General features: G+C 51.2%; 4 protein-coding genes across 4 annotated transcripts; 2 read left to right on the top strand and 2 right to left on the bottom strand.

Moving 5' to 3' along the window:
* Positions 1 to 200: 200 nt before the first annotated feature.
* On the bottom strand, positions 201 to 5,634 carry N7515_007298 (DNA-directed RNA polymerase II subunit RPB1; the record flags this gene model as incomplete). The annotated part of the gene is made up of 4 exons (XM_056668042.1): positions 201 to 5,045; positions 5,110 to 5,180; positions 5,252 to 5,408; positions 5,506 to 5,634. 4 exons carry the CDS (start codon positions 5,632 to 5,634, stop codon positions 201 to 203), a joined length of 5,202 nt encoding a protein of 1,733 aa, XP_056521638.1.
* An 842-nt stretch (positions 5,635 to 6,476) lies between these two features.
* On the top strand, positions 6,477 to 8,153 carry N7515_007297 (Set1-mediated histone H3-K4 methylation subunit Swd1; the record flags this gene model as incomplete). Its single annotated transcript, XM_056668041.1, has 5 exons — positions 6,477 to 6,546; positions 6,606 to 6,667; positions 6,722 to 6,810; positions 6,893 to 7,033; positions 7,094 to 8,153. 5 exons carry the CDS (start codon positions 6,477 to 6,479, stop codon positions 8,151 to 8,153), a joined length of 1,422 nt encoding a protein of 473 aa, XP_056521637.1.
* Positions 8,154 to 9,385: 1,232 nt separating this feature from the next.
* N7515_007296 (class I SAM-dependent methyltransferase) lies at positions 9,386 to 10,677 on the bottom strand (the record flags this gene model as incomplete). Its single annotated transcript, XM_056668040.1, has 2 exons — positions 9,386 to 10,283; positions 10,346 to 10,677. 2 exons carry the CDS (start codon positions 10,675 to 10,677, stop codon positions 9,386 to 9,388), a joined length of 1,230 nt encoding a protein of 409 aa, XP_056521636.1.
* Positions 10,678 to 13,350: 2,673 nt separating this feature from the next.
* N7515_007295 (WD40 repeat domain-containing protein) lies at positions 13,351 to 15,233 on the top strand (the record flags this gene model as incomplete). The annotated part of the gene is made up of 6 exons (XM_056668039.1): positions 13,351 to 13,663; positions 13,948 to 14,047; positions 14,191 to 14,257; positions 14,377 to 14,714; positions 14,863 to 14,989; positions 15,093 to 15,233. 6 exons carry the CDS (start codon positions 13,351 to 13,353, stop codon positions 15,231 to 15,233), a joined length of 1,086 nt encoding a protein of 361 aa, XP_056521635.1.
* Between the last annotated feature and the right edge of the window lie 1,131 nt (positions 15,234 to 16,364).

Genomic DNA, 16,364 nt, shown 5'->3' with positions numbered 1-16,364 from the left:
TGGCGTTGGTTTCGAAAAGAGTAAACAGATACAGTGAAGGGGAAACGAATCCCGATATCGTGAAAGAAAAATTATCAATCATTTCCGAGATGTGTCGCGCGAAAAGATTCTTTTTGTTGTTTATGTGAACTTGCGTTCGATGATGGTACAGATGTACAGCAGCACCAGCCTGAGACAGGTAGCTCGCGTTCATCCGATGATCACTGGCGAGGCGACGTAGGGCTGTAAGCCGGAGATGTCGGGCTGTAAGCCGGAGAGGTGGGCGACGTCGGGGAACCAGAGAAGTTCGGTGAAGTTGGCGAGTATGATTGGGGGCTCGTGGGAGACCAGCCAGGCGAAGTGGGTGTGTACTTAGGAGAAGTTGGGGATGTGGGTGACAAGTGTCGAGCACCACCAAGCGCTGGACTGGTAGGACTGTAGCTCGGCGAAGTCGGACTAAACGCTGGCGAGGCCGGACTGAAACTGGGTGATGTCGGACTGTAGTTGGGTGAAGTTGGCGAGAACCCAGGAGACGTCGGTGAGTATGACGGCGAAGTTGGCGAGGCTTGGCCGTATGCAGGCGAAGTTGGGGAATAAGCCGGGGATGTTGGCTGGAAGGAGGGGCTGGAAGGCGAGAAGCCAGGGGAGGTCATCATGCCAATGCCTGGAGAGGTAGGAGAGTAGCTGGACGATGGAGAGTATCCAGGAGACGTCGGGCTGGTATTGAACGGACTTGTCGGAGCATACATGGGGCTGCGAGCAGCAGGGCTGAGCCCACCAAAGGCACCACTAACAGCGGAAGGCTGGTACTCAGTGAATCCTCCAGTGGGTTCTTGCCCAATCTGGTGCATGGGCGAGAACGTCGCATCGGGATCGCCACCGGCCATGTAGGGGGAGCTGGCCATAGGAGATCCAGTGTCGTACTGGGTAGCAGCACCGTCCGAAAGGATGGCATCCTTGGCGCCAACCGCACCCATAAGGCTGAAGCGGGCATTATTGGACACGACAGTGTTGAGTAAGCCCTGGTCCAAGAAGACGTCAAACTCACCCGTTCCGGCGGGCGCCATCTGTCCAAGGATCAAGTTCTCCGACACACCGCGGCAGTCATCAAGCTCTCCGAAAGCAGCAGCCTCGAGAAGAATCTCGACAGTCTCTTCGAACGAACAACGCATGAGAGCACCGTTGTCGGCACGGTTGATACCATGACGAGTAACAGGAGTCAGATAACCACGAACGGTCATAACATCGACAAGAAGAGCCAAGTGACGGTGGTTAACGTAAGAACCATCGAAGGCAAGCACCAGTGTCAACTCGCGAAGCACCGCTGTACGGGCAGCCTCGATACCAAAGACCTCGAAAATCTCAATAAACTGGTTAGAGTATGTGCGCGAGGCGTCAACACCAGGAATCGAGAGAACAGCAGCGAGGGAGGATCCACTGGTTTCCAGAACCCACTCCTTGCAAAGGGGATCGGACTTGCTAGTGTGGAGCGAACCATCTTCGATGACACGGACCTTGCTCTTCTCGTTGATGAAAGCACGGTCAACACCGGGAACACCACGAAGGGTCAAAGTGTCCAGAAGATGCTGCTCTAGCTTCTTGAGTGTAACGTCGTACTCAACGTCCTCGTCATCATCATCCTTGTAGTCTTGAACCTGTCGGATACGAATGACTTGCTCATCGGCGTTGTTATCACTGAAGATGACTGCAATGTCACGAGGGTATTGACCCTTGATCCTAGCAGCGACGTCCTGGACTGTGAGACCCTTGTCAAGAAGAGCAGGTCGACTGAGAATGATACGGAGCAGCCACTTGGACTGCCGGGACGCATCCTCGGCGTTATCCTCAGGGATAATGAAGTACGATTCGACCATATCCCGATCGTTCTCAATAACGGTCGACTGAATATCGGGATCATAGTAGATCTCAGTCGATTCCGTGACAGAGCGAAGACTGGTGTGTTCCACAAGACTTCGGAGAAGTTTGGCTCCCTCTTTGTCGTGAGTCTGCATGCCTTCCTGGTAGACAGTCATGGATGGCGTCTTGATGTTTGTGGCAACGTTGAGAATTTCCTTCAGACGCGGTACACCAAGCGTAACGTTCTTAGACGAAACACCAGCAAAGTGGAAGGTGTTCAGGGTCATCTGCGTAGCGGGCTCACCAATGGACTGAGCCGCAAGAACGCCGACCATTTCACCAGGGTTAGCAGCCGCACGAGCGAAGCGACTTTCGATGGCGCCAAGAACATGCTGGAATGCAAGCTTATTGAGCGAGTAGTCCGTGACAAGACGGCGGAAAGCCAGGCGACTGCGCAATTGCGCCTTGAAAAGCAAAGTCGCATTGACCTGCGCCTCCCGGGAAATTGGGTCATCGCCACGAACGATGACCAGGCGGTCCAAGAGCTGCTGCACTTGAGGAATGACCTCGGCAGGGTGCAAATCACTGATTGTGCCCTCGCGAATGCGGAAAGTAGTTCTAGCCATCTCAAGGATACGCTGAATGTTGATGGGAAGCTGCATCATCTCCTCATCCTCCTTGACCACGGTGCGCAAGAACTCACGATCCTTGAGAATAGCCTCCCATTCTTCATCGAAGTACTTTTGTACCTCGATGTCACCAGCAATTTCGTTAGCCTGCTCCAAAACCTCCGGACCAAGGGTGCACTCGGGATCCATGACATCCACACGGAATCGTTCCCTGAGCTTCTCGTCGGAGCACTTGATGTGGTCAACCCGCTGGTTCTCGATGTGGGCTCCATCGAGACCATCCTCTCCATAGATGAACTGAATGATATCGCCAAGAGAATTGCGAACAGTGCCATCGTATTTAACCATGACTTCTTCAAGTGCCTTGACCAGCTTACGCTGGATGTAACCTGTTTCGGCGGTCTTAACGGCCGTATCAATGAGACCTTCACGACCAGCCATGGCGTGGAAGAAGAATTCAGTGGGAGTCAATCCACGAAGGTAAGAGTTCTCCACGAATCCACGAGACTCGGGGGAGTAATCATCCTTAGTGAAGTGAGGCAAGGTACGATACTTAAATCCGAACGGAATACGCTTGCCTTCGACGGATTGCTGTCCGACAAGGGCAGTCATCTGTGAGATGTTGATTGCGGAACCCTTGGAGCCAGAGCGCGCCATCTGAATAGCATTGTTCAAATCCTTCAGACTCTTCTCGGTCGCATCACCAGCCTCGTCACGAGCGTTGTTCAGAGCACGAGAGACCTTGCTTTCGAATGTCTCACGCACGTTCATACCCGGAAGGGCCTCCAGGGTGTTCTCGGTAGCGCTAGCAGTGATTTCTTCGACCTCCTGCTTGCGATTCCGGACAGCTTCCTCGATCTTTTCGATGGTATTCTGATCGGGGATTGTGTCACCAATACCGATACTGAAACCATGGTGTAACAACCAGTAACCAACGATGGTTTGGGCTCCATTGAAGAACTTGACACAAGTATCGGGGCCATACTCGTTGAAGATGGTGTGAATGACACCGCCTCCGCTAGCACCGACGGTCTTCTTGGAAAGCATACCGTACATGAGCTGTCCACCATGGATCAAGAGGCCACCATCGTTGAGGGGGCTAAACTTCTCAGCCAAAGGCGAACCATCCTTATCAACACGCAGAAGGTTGAGGCCAGAGGGGAAAGCCATGCTGATCATTTGCTTTCCAGTCCAGCGCGGCCGGGGCTTGAGGATAGCAGGCGGAGGAATTGCACCGTCCCAGTCAGGAACCCAGAGCATAAGGTTCATGACCTGATCTTTGCTAAGGAATGTGTCACGCCGGCAGATCTTGTAAATACCGCAAAGGGTATCCTGCACAATACCCATCAGAGGACCGTTACGCTGGGGAGAAACAATGTTCTTGGGAACCAGCGTCAGCTCGGCAAGCTCAGCACGCGCCTCTTCACCCTGGGGAACGTGCAAGTTCATCTCGTCACCATCGAAATCAGCGTTGTAAGGACTGGTGACAGACAAGTTCATGCGGAAGGTGGAGAAGGGCATGACGCGGACGCGGTGACCCATCATGGATTCCTTGTGCAAAGATGGCTGACGGTTGAATAGAATATAATCACCGTCGTCGAGATGGCGCTCGACCTTCCAGCCATAGAGCAACTGCTGAGCACCAGCACGTTTGGCGTGACGAAGATCAATACGTTCACCGTTGTCACGAACAATATATCGTGCACCGGGGTGAATGTTGGGTCCATTTGCGACCAACTGCTGCAGCTTTTCAATGTTGTATGGGGTGACAACCTCCGGGTAAGTGAGAACACGAGCGGTTGACAAGGGGACACCGACTTCATCAAGTGACAGGTTAGGGTCACCAGTGATAACGGTACGAGCCGAGAAATCGACACGCTTGCCCATCAAGTTCTGACGCAAACGACCCTCTTTACCCTTCAAACGACTGCGGAGAGCCTTGACGGGGCGGTTTCCCTTCTGCATGGCCGTGGGCTGGCCAGCAATGTCGTTGTCCATGTAAGTAGCGATGTGGTACTGAAGGAGGGACTCAAATTCACGGATTACGTGCTCTGGTGCTCCTTCCTGTTCACAGCGCTGAACGTTTGAATTTGCGCGGACAATTTCGGCAAGCTTGTAAGTCAAGTCATCCTCACCACGGGCACCACTCGTGGTTCCCATAACAACGCTGGGGCGAACGGTTGGGGGAGGAACCGGCAGGACGGTGAGGATCATCCACTCGGGACGAGCGTAGTCGTTGCTGAGACCCATGATGCGGGTGTCTTCATGAGAGATATTCCGGAAGATGTTCAGTGCCATCGCAGGGGTGATGGTTTTCTTCTCTGGCTGAGCCATCTCGTCCTCCATCATAGCCTTGCTGGGCTTCCATGTTCCGACAAGAGCGATTCCTTCCTTGCGAACAGTGGGTTGGGCGTTACCGCAGCCGCCATGAGAGCGCTTCTTCGGGGCGTCCTTTGAAAGTTCGTCGTCGTCTGGTTCGTCGGCTTCACAGACCAAGACATCCTTGGAAAGTCGCCAAATGGCGTCGAAGCGTCGTTTGGGATCACGGTATCGGAGGGCTTCTATGAACTTGGGATCGGCCTGGTATCCACGTGTCAGCAAAATGAGCCACTCAAGATTTGCCATCCCAGTAGGGATGACTAACCGTGTTGGCCTTAATCTTTCCACAGTTGTGGCAGACTGTCTCAAGAAGCTTCTTGATTTTGGTCAAAAAACCTGCAGCGGGGCCGAGAGTCAGTAAGAGCAAAAAAAAAAACGAGAGGAAACAGAGGCAAGGATGCACGCACCGATGTGGAAGACCGGAGACGCAAGCTCGATGTGACCAAAATGACCAGGACATTCCTTTGGACCCTCTTCGCAGGTTTCGCAATTGTATTGACGATCAATCGTACCGAGACGCGGGTCGTTGATACCCTTCGTTCGAGGCCGCTGGCGTTGATCGTCCTTCCAAAAGGTTAGCAAATGACCTCTCATCGCGCAGGAAAGGATACTTCTCTGCCATGCGTACGCGCAAAGATTTAATAAACCGATTCCGACCTACCAATGTCTCGGGGTATTCGATGTGTACGACGCTCATTCGCTTGATCTCTTCGGGGGCGAAAAGGCCGAACTGGATTTCCTTGATGGTGCGCAAGGGCGCCTTGGAATATGGGAAAAACACGTTCGACATGATTGCGGTGTCGTGGTTGGTTTTTCTAGATGAAAGAAAAACGTCGAAGATGGCCGAGCACGTAGGCGAGTGACTCGTGTAAACGGAAAAGCAGGGGTCGTAAACGTCGCAAAAAATGAAGTGAGCGACTGATTAGCAAGCTAGAAGTCCAGTTTACACGTAGCGACGATGAAACGAAGGTGGTGTGGAAGCAGCTGGCCGGCTGAGGCCTTTGGCAGCCCTTGCCACGAGGGCGCCGGCGACCTGGGGGTCCCGGATGTCACGAAACGAAAAAAAGAGGGAAAGAATGCGCGCGGCAAGAAAAGAAGCGTGTAGAACGAGTCCTGAAGAAGAATCGCGATGGAAAGCGCGAACTCCTACGTGGTGGAAGTGGTGGGTTGGATGGCGTAACGGGGAGTTGAAAGGGTGATGTTCAGAGGTTGCCTCACTGTGATGGGGCTTGAGTTTTCCCTGCAAGATCGTTGCCATCTAAACGGAGTCCACCGCCTTGGCAGAACTGCGGGTCCCTTCCCCAAAGTATTGCCTTCGGCAGAATGAATGTACCCTTCCACTATTGAAGACAGAGGCGGTGAATGGGTAGGCACCCGCTTCAGGCATCAATAAGAGAGAGTTTTAGATGGGTTCATGCACCGCCCTGGCGGCCCCGATACCGCGCCTGGCAGAATCCATGGATTATTATCACTACACAAAGCTGTGCAGGTGCCTCTCTCAGGTGTTCAACTAGTCCCTGGGTTCTTGCTGGATGCTCGAACAATATCCCCTATCCTCGCCTATCTCTAAAGGCTAAGGATTCCTCTCGAATTCAACTGTCAACATTCATTCATGTTCATTAGGCCGGCACAATGAATCTCTCACTCGTCGATCCATTTGTGTTGGCACAGGAATACCCAGACACTCTGACTGAGAAGCTGAGTATGTGTTACTGCTACTCCCTTTCTATGAGCTCTCCTGACCGAACCAATGTGACACAGGCAGCGGCCATGCGACATGTTTAAGCTTCAATCACAAAGGCGACTATCTTGCTTCTGGACGAGTTCGTGGATCCCAATGATTATATGACGATCTGAGAGACTAAGACACACATTAGGTGGATGGAACAGTGGTGATCTTCGATATTGAAACCAATGGCGTGGCGCGCAAATTGCAAGGCCACACGCGACAGATCCAGTCTCTGAGGTACATTTCCCCAGGTTCATACTAGGTCTACACTGATCTATACCTCTATATCGGGTGAAAAGCTACTGACTCCCTGTTACAGCTGGTCTCGCGACGGCCGCTATCTTCTCACCTCATCTCAAGACTGGAAATGCATCTTATGGGATCTGAAAGACGGCTCTCGAGTCCGCACAGTCCGCTTCGAAGCGCCAGTCTACATCGCCGAACTACATCCTTTCAACCAGTACAGCCGTCCCAATCTCCTTCCTCCGCAGAGCACAATCAACTAACCCAAGATCATCAGCCTCCTCTTCGTCGCCTCCCTCTTCGAAGACCAGCCCGTCCTAGTCGACATCTCCAGCCCAAAACCCGTAAAACGCATCCTCCCCTCCGCCCCGCTCCGAGCAAGCGGCGAAGACCTCGACCCAGCCGCCGCGGCAAAACAAGCAGCCCAAGACGCCAAACACTCAACCTGCGTCACAATTTTCACAGCTTTCGGCAACCACATAATCGCCGGCACCTCAAAAGGCTGGATCAACATAATCGAAACGCAAACCTGCACAACAATCCACTCAATGCGCCTCTGCAACGGCGTTGTCATCCTCCTCCACCTCGCCAGCAACGGCCGCGACCTTCTAGTCAACAGCTCGGACCGCGTAATCCGCACCGTGCTAATGCCCGACCTCTCCCAACTCGGCATCAACCTCGAACCCTCCGCCATAAAACTGCAAGTCGAGCACAAATTCCAAGACGTTGTCAACCGTCTCAGCTGGAATCACGTTACCTTCTCGTCAACCGGTGAATTTGTCACAGCAACAACGTTCATGAACCCGGATATCTATGTCTGGGAACGCAGCCACGGATCGCTGGTCAAGATTCTAGAGGGTCCGCGCGAGGAACTCGGCGTCGTCGAATGGCATCCTAGCCGACCGATGGTCGTTGCGTGCGGGCTTGAAACTGGCTGCATATACACGTGGTCGATTGTCTCGCCGCAGAAATGGTCGGCGCTGGCGCCAGATTTCGGCGAGGTTGAGGAGAATGTTGAGTATATGGAGGCTGAGGATGAGTTTGATGTGCATCCTGCTGAACAGGTGCATCAGCGACGACTCGATCAGGAGGATGAGGAGCCGGATGCTGTGACGCTTGAGCTGGTGAAGGGGGATGGGGACGCGGATGGCGTTGAGCCTTTTTCTCTACCAGTGCTATTGAATGTTGAGGATAGTGATTCTGGGGAAGATGTTGTTGCTGTTGGGCCCGGGACTATGCGGCGGCGGACGCCTGGGGCTGCTAAGGAGGGTGTCAATGGGGATGAGAAGCCGGCGGCTAATGGGACTTCGAGGGGTGCTGCTAGGCGACGGCGATAGATTTCTGTGTCTTTCTTTTTGGTGTCTTTACATCTCCGGTGTTGGCGGCTTTGTACTCGCATGACTCGCATATTGTGGCGTTATTTTTCGGAAGATGGTCGGACTGCAGATGGCGTGGAAAAGAAAAGCTCTTGGGTCTCATTTCAGTCCATGTTGCAGTCTTGGGATGATGACATGAGAACAAAATAATATTAAGCAGCTACCTACCTAACGTCCTCGCCTGATTGCTGTTTGGTTCTGTATGGAGGTACTATCCACGGGACTATATATCCCAATGCCGTGCCGTCCATTACATATCAAGGAAGGTTAAGACATAGGTACCATCCTACCCGCTACCCACCTATGTTTACCCATCGATGACCATGGAATCCAGTGGAATCCAGCGGTCGTCAACGGCGTGGCTCCAATTTCATGGATGCTGGTCTAGAGGTGCCTGGAAGGAACCAAGTTTGAAGCAAACCTAGCAGGGTACCATCAGACCCTTGGAACTAAAGTGGACTGGATAAGATATAGAAGATAAGAATACAATTAAGAGCAAGAGTAAGTTTCAAAGAGAAATATTGACTGAGCATCCGGATAGCAAACGGAAGCATAATAGCTAGGAATGGAATCTGGGTATATATCACAAGCCGAGATGTGAGATGATCGACCAAGTCCAAAACGCCAAGATATGCAAGTCACATGCAAGTGAAAAGAACAAAGAAAAAGAAATGAGAGAGACGTCAAAGTGAAGTATAAAGAAGCGTCAGAACCCGAGATAATAGTCGGGGACGCATACGGAAACAATGGCATGTACATCGTATCAACCATCAAGCAATCCTCAACCCTCCTCAAGAAGCCCCGAATCGAGAAATATACAGCCAGTCAGTGGCTATAGGGACAGGAAACGTCGATGCTCTTTCAGAGATGGTATCCCATTTCTCATACAGTTGAGGTCGATCTGTGTTCGAAGATCATGAACATGGCTGTGCTGTGATGCCACAAGCTCAGGGATGAACTTGTACTTGGTTCACTTGCGACAGCGCATGTTCGACGTAAGACTTTGGGCCAGCCAAAGTTTGAGAGCTAGCACCCGAGTTACCTGAACCCGATGATCAGGCAGGTGCGCTTGCGGGAGTAAGGCGATTGTTGGAACCGGCTCTAATCAGTTGGGAGAGAGCTGCGCTTTGATAAACTGCCATGCTCCACCTGGATATGCAGATACAACTGCCGTATTGATAGGATCCATTCGCCTATTCCTGTTCGACAGGTTTTCGCGCTTGATAAATGTGCAGGAGGTTGTAACTCTTGATATTCTTGTCGAAGGCCTCCTGCTTGACGTCAAATGCAATGCGATCAATCTGCTCCTTCGACCAAGACAGGACCCGGGTGAAGGGAGCCAGACAAAGAGGCTGTACGCTCTCCGAGATAGCCAGATTGTACCACCGTGCAACCGTCTTCTCGTGGGGATCAGGATGCCATTGATTCATGGGCAACCCCACGATTTGATGATCAATCTCGGTGAAGCCTGCTTCTTGCAAATTTCGGATTGTTTCGGTCGAGCTATGAGCGAGAGGCCGCATTGTAGCTTCGGTGGCATGCTTCAGTGTCGAGTACCAGCTAGACATAGCGCGTCCGGGTTCCCCATTTTCGTCCTCCACACGTGGCCGGAAGTCGATTTCGACTTGTTCGAACCACGCACCGGGACGGAGGTGCTGGAAGACTCGGCGGTAGAGGCTTGGCCAACTCGCGACACTACCACACCCCATCTGCATGTGGATGATGTCCCATGAATCCTCTCCCATGGCCCAGGGAGCTTCGAAATCGAACGGGGCATAGAAATCACAATTCTTCGGGAAATTGGTAGGTTGTATGGGTGCAAGGTCAACACCAACCACCCAGGAATTTGGGTATTTGTTCGCAACTTCGATGCTCCAAATGCCTGTTCCACAGCCCAGGTCGAGGATCTTGGAGTTTGGAGGGTGTGGTGCATAAATCAAGCCACCCTCGGCCCGTGCAACCGTAAACAGTTTGTGGAAGATGTCAAGACGATCCTGCTCTTCCTCGTCGCACGGGAGCGGATATATTCCTTTTCGATAGCCATGGTACAACCGGCCGTTCTCTTTGTGGAATGGGTATTTCTCGGGAATCCTATGAGAACGAGAACTAGGGTCAGTCATCAGGACACGTAATTGGCTCGGGGATTGACATACTTGCGATTGGAAATTATGATCGGGGACGATCGCGACACTTGAGAGGTGTTCGACACCTGGGATGCTTGTGTGGCTACCGACCCATTGCTGGTAAACCGAGCATTCCTGCGGGGATCTTTATCGGCCGGATCTCTGTCGATGAGCGTGTATAAGTCCATTGCCGAAGACGGTTGTCGCGACCGGGGTCGATCGCTCAGCGCGACAGAGTGCGAGTAGAATCGATTATGGCCGGCATCGCTCGCTGTAGTCGACTCGGACTTGTATCGTTTGGGCGGCGGGGGAGAAGATATCGGAGGCAGGTGTCGCAACCTGGCATCCCCGTTCGTGAACATTTTTGGCAATGATGTACGTCCGGGAGCCGGGAACGATCCTGGGCTTTCTCTGTAAGACATCACTGCGGTTGATGTCGGCAATCAATCAATGATCGCGCAAGGTGTCCAGGGTATTTGCCAATCGATCGAGCATGCCAGTCACGAAAATTGAATGAGCAGAAGTTCAGAGCAGCTGCGAATCGCTAAAACGCTGGAACAAAAGCACACGAGCGAGTGTGATGGGTGTGAGTCGAATGGGACCGGTTCCGCGATCATAGGTCGAGTCACACGGTCGGGCGAAGCTCAGGGAGTCGTGATTTCCACACCGCAGAAGTTCAAAAGTACAAAAGCTGGAGAATTGCAAATATCCCCAAATGCGCAGATTCTAGGGCCAGCTCCAGCATCAGCTCACGTTGGCACAGGGTAAGTCAAATGCCCACGGAGCTGAGGAGGGGTCAAGAGCGAGTATTAAAGTTCCTTAAGGATAAGAAACCGCGGATTCGCGTTGGGGGCGCACGGGTAGTGGGGGGGAGGTGGGTAGAAAACAGAGAGAGGAGGGAGAGAGAGAACAAGGATAAGAGAAGGGGGAAATCTGGGATAGAAGAAGTTGTAGGGGTGTGCAGAAGTGCAGAAGTACGATGTACGAAGTACAGTGGGAAAGTATGAGTACCCGGCGTATGCGCTAACTGCGTAGGTGGTACTAGAGGGGCGTTTCCCAAGGTTGGGGTCACTACTTGGCTTCGATTGTTGGTGTTTATTGCTGAGCGTTATAACTAGAAGGATGTTGTTTCGCTTGTTGTTCAGGTGCTAAGAGTAGTATATATCGATGTAATATAGAATATAGTTCTTTCCACTTCGAAGTGCCATCTTATAACTGTATCGTATGTTGTACCAGTAAATAACCAGATACTAAACTTGTCCACTAACCTGCACACCTGCACAGACTTCCCAGACCATCGGGCCAGATGAATGGGAAGAGCTAAACTACTTAGGGCTTTCCCTTGACCCTGGTAACTTTCCAGCAGAAACCTTCTTTTTTTCGCGTATTTTCATTTTCTATTTTCCTTTCTTCCATTCTTTCATTTGCCTCTTTCTTTGCCTGTTTTTCTGCCTCGCTTTAAATCCTTCCAAATCATTTTCTTAGTTACCGAGACTTAGCCTTTAGCCAGATCGACATGGACGCAAGATGACCCACGCTTATTTAGAGCGGGCGGGACGCGGACCGTCTGGGCCTGTCATTTCCAGGGATTGAGTTGGGACGAAACTAACGAGGGAGCCCAGCGGAGTGGTAAACGAGTCTAATGCGTCTCACTGGTCTTTCTCAGTACACAGTACACTCGTATGGAGGTATGTTCTGAGTATTCCCATGAGATTGTGGAGATTTTACTGCGTACGAATAAGAACTTATTATAAATCTCCCAAGTCTGCAGCTTCTCACAATTGCCCCCCTCACCGCAACCCAAAGCCCCGGGTCCGTGGATGTGACGCTGGAACGAATCAAATATGGCGCAACCGGGCCCCTGGTCACTCCGATCCTGGTTGATTCTCGTTTGTGATATGTAGTGTAAGAATGACCACTCCGCTGGATCCTAAATTAAATGACTCGGAACGGTCAAAGCTAACTACGGCATCCATGTTGACACATGTTCATCTCGGATCTCCTCTCCAGGCGACTGACAGGTAGTAACATGTCCATCGATGACCAGGGTATATGCAAGCTGAACCTGTCAACATTCCCCCAGTCCAGCCCAACAACGATTCCAAGGATCGGGGGCCATTCTTTATTTGGCAGTTGGCATATCATTGGCCTCCCACTCACTCCCAGGACACTGGTTCATGATACTTAGGTATTTAAAATCTCTCACCCAGCAAGATCGGCTCCTATCTTATGTTCACCGGATATAATCTCACAGGATTTACCTGGTGTGGGTAAAAGTCCGAGCTCCGTCAAATCCGAACTCCGCCACTCCTTGCATGATACATCCTGGGCACTAAAGTAGATATTCCAGACTCTTGGGGCGCTTACGGTGCTGATCTTGAGCATGAAATCGCCGGTATCGATCGTCTTATGCCTGAAACTGGCACTGGCAGATCATGCGATCGGGCTCAGTTCTTAGCGCATGATTCAGAACAGGCTAACTATTCGCAGCCCATGATTCAGGATAGGCTAACTACTAACGCGCTTCTCTCTCGCCCCTTGGCTCCTTTGCCTCTTTGCCTTTTCAAGTCATTGCCCATGTGTATGCTTCCAATGAGAAACCAGAAATAACGTATTTTTGTCACCTCCCTGAGCCAATTTACTTAGGTACCTATACATGTAGGTAGTCAACCTTGTACGGAGTACTAAGTAGGTGGGTGATATTTGTAGGTACGAAGTAGTAGGTACACTGGCAGCAACATCGGCCCCACGTCCCGAAAAATTCCTTGGCCAACCTCCGACCAGAAACCTCGCCAGTCAACCAAAGCCAATGGAATAACTGCGGCACAAAGTGAACAAGAAAAAAATAAACAAAATCCGTCAAAAAGCATTACAGCTACTACACACCAAGTCAATCCCACATATCCTGCCCACTGCGCCCCGCATCAGCCAGAGGGAGATCATCAACCTGGAGATCAAATAATCTCTATCAAATTTCAAAATCAAGGACCCAACAGCCACACTGCGGGACAGAGGTTAGCGTCCGAAAATCCAAAATGCACACCCTCAAGGCAGTAGCCTCATCGACTCTGTCCCTACCGGCGGATAATTACATCTACTCAATCGTCGCATCGGCACCGGGGACCTTTGCCGCGATCTCATCCGATGATTCGCTGCGCGTGTTTGACGCCTCTGATCTCGACCGTGGATCTGTGGTCTCGCGCACTGCGCACGATGGCGGTATTACCTCGCTGCAGAGCTTCACTATGGGCGAGGCCCATCTCCTCGCTACAGGTGGTCGTGATGGGAAGGTGAAGATTTGGGATGCTCGCTCCGGGAACGGGAGTCCGGTTGTGGAGATGGAGACAGGTGAGTTTGTTTCGGTTAAGCTTTTATTTTATTTTATTTTTATTTTTGCTTTTGTGGAGGAGGTGGGTTTATGCATCAATTGCCTGTTTGGGGCTTGTCTTCGGGAACCTGCGTGATAATCGACCAGTGCGTTTTGCGTTTTGTTGCTGCATTTCCGGGCTGCTGCTATTGGTTTTCGGGGAATTTATTGGGACTTGGGTGCAAGGATGCTTCCCGTTTCGAGATTGAGTTTCTGTTGCTCTTTATCAATGCGTCTTTACTGATACTTTCTTGTTTGCGTATAGCGAAAAGCTCGCCTGTTCTGTCTGTGGCTTGCAACCCGGAGACAAACACCGTGGTAGCGGGGACTGAGCTTGTTTCCTCACAGGCTGTTGTTGCATTCTGGTAAGTTTCAGCTTATACTTCGGGTTTTATCTGGATGCTGTACCCTGCATCATTATTCCACGATGTGTCGGGACCACGTTCAGTCCTAAGACCAGAAAAGCCATACTCGAGTATCATTTCCCAGTCCACTAACCCACAGACAGGGATATCAGAACGCCCAAGGAATTCCGTTTACAATATGTGGAAAGCCACAACGATGATATCACCGAGGTATATAATCAATCTCCCGATTCCCAACATTCATCCCCTAACCACCACGTCAATTCACATGCACTATCAGTCAGACTAACCATTGTATCGGCACCTTGCCGGTTACCTGTTGTACACAGCTCCAATATCACCCGACGCGCAGCAACATTTTACTCTCCGGCAGCACGGATGGACTCGTGAACATCTACGATACGACAGTAACGGACGAAGACGAAGCCCTGGTGCAAGTGATCAATCACGGTTCCGTACATCATGCTGGGTTCCTGTCGGATCGCACAATCTTTGCTCTCAGTCACGACGAGCACTTCTCCGTGTACCCAGCAACAGACCCGGACGACACCGCCCAAGAACCCGAGCCCGTGCATTTCGGTGACGTGCGCGACCCGCTGGGCTGCGAGTATGTTGCGCAACTCTGCGTTGGAGCGCAGGGGCAGTACATCGCGGCTGGAAACAAGATGTATGTATATTTGCCTTCAAGTGGGGTATTTTGTATTGTCTTGCATTTTCGAGGAAGAGAGGTGTCACAACACACATGCGGTCGTATCTGTGTTCCTTCGTCTCCTTCGTCGGTTTCTGGGCAACCCTTACTGACTGATGTCTCACAGTGACAACCGTCTCGATCTTGTCCCACTCGCTTCCAGTCCATCGTGGACGCTGGACCGGGATAATTTGTGGCGATTGACTCGTGCTCATTGCGAGGAGGTTGTGCGCTCGGTGTATTTGGATGAACGGGTACGTTGTCGAGACATGTTTTTTTGTCCTATGGTGTTATTTCTTTCGCCATTTCTGGCTCTCCTGGTTTCGACCTTCGCTGACACTATTGTCTGCCAATTAGAGTCAATCTGTCTTCACCTGTGGCGAAGATGGATTCGTGCGAGCATGGAAGCCTGCTGAGCAAAGTGATGCACCTATCCAGTCCGGATCGTCCAAGCCTCGATCAAAGGACAAGAAGAAGGATAGGTTCAAGCCTTACTAATCTGTACCTAACTGCCTGCGGATGGATGCATGTACATCATCCTACTTACGGTCATATGTTGTGTACAGTATCACTGGGTGTTTGGGACGTGGGTAAAAATAGATACTCCTGTGCCGTTCTTAGACCCTATGTTTTCTATGGAGCTGTCGACCTGTCATCACTTGGACAGGGGCACCGTGGCCTAGACTCGGCTGCCAGGGTAACTAGATATCAGGACGAGCTTAGATCAACGGGTAGAGTCAGCGCTGGACTGATCAGGTGGGACTAGCCACGTGTTTGCAGTTTGATTGAGGTCTATGTAGATGCTCCTGTTAGGACTGGACTGTTGACAGGTGCCCTGAAGACCGCCTTACCCTAGGCATTCAGAATAACGCCGTCGGTGCCGAAGACGCTATCACGTATTTTGAGTGTTCGCTCTCCCAAACACACAACAGTGCGGCAGTGCCTGTTCTTGCTTCACTCACAATATAGATATTGTTTCTACCTCTTCCGAGCAGATTATAGAGGTACCCAACCAAAATGCTGTAATCCACAACCTTGGAACTGTTTTAACTAATGCTCAAACCAAAAAGGAGTCCAATATCCCATACTATCACCAAAGACATAAATAGAAACAAAAAATAGTCGCGCCCGGGATCGAACCGGGAACCTTCTGAGGATGCGATCCATCATGTGAATCAGACGTCATAACCATTAGACCACGCAACTTAGCGATAGGAAAGGATTGCAATTTGATATCTATGAAGACATACGGCAGGCGACAAGTTAAGAAGCAAAAATAGTCGCGCCCGGGATCGAACCGGGAACCTTCTGAGGAAACGATTCAGCAGATGTGAATCAGACGTCATAACCATTAGACCACGCAACTGTTTAACTATGACTAAGCTTGGATTTAGCTATTAAGAATCTGGCCATTGATAGGTGACCAGCCAGAATATACGTGCAGAGTATACACAGTAAGCCCAGTTGGGAGGTAGGAGCGGCTAAGCTGAAAGGCATAAATAACATCCAAGGTTACCCTCGAGAGAACTTCGCTGCTTTGGCAGTATGGAATAGGGCACGGTTTTGTCACACGTCCTCCCGATATTCACGATAGAAGGGCTGATAAGGGCAGTGTGGCCAGGACTTGAG

This window comes from Penicillium bovifimosum, assembly GCF_028826915.1.
Source record: "Penicillium bovifimosum strain IBT 22155 chromosome Unknown utg000005l_segment0_segment0, whole genome shotgun sequence".
Taxonomy (NCBI): Eukaryota; Fungi; Ascomycota; class Eurotiomycetes; order Eurotiales; family Aspergillaceae; genus Penicillium; species Penicillium bovifimosum.
This window is presented reverse-complemented; position numbering and strand designations above follow the sequence as displayed.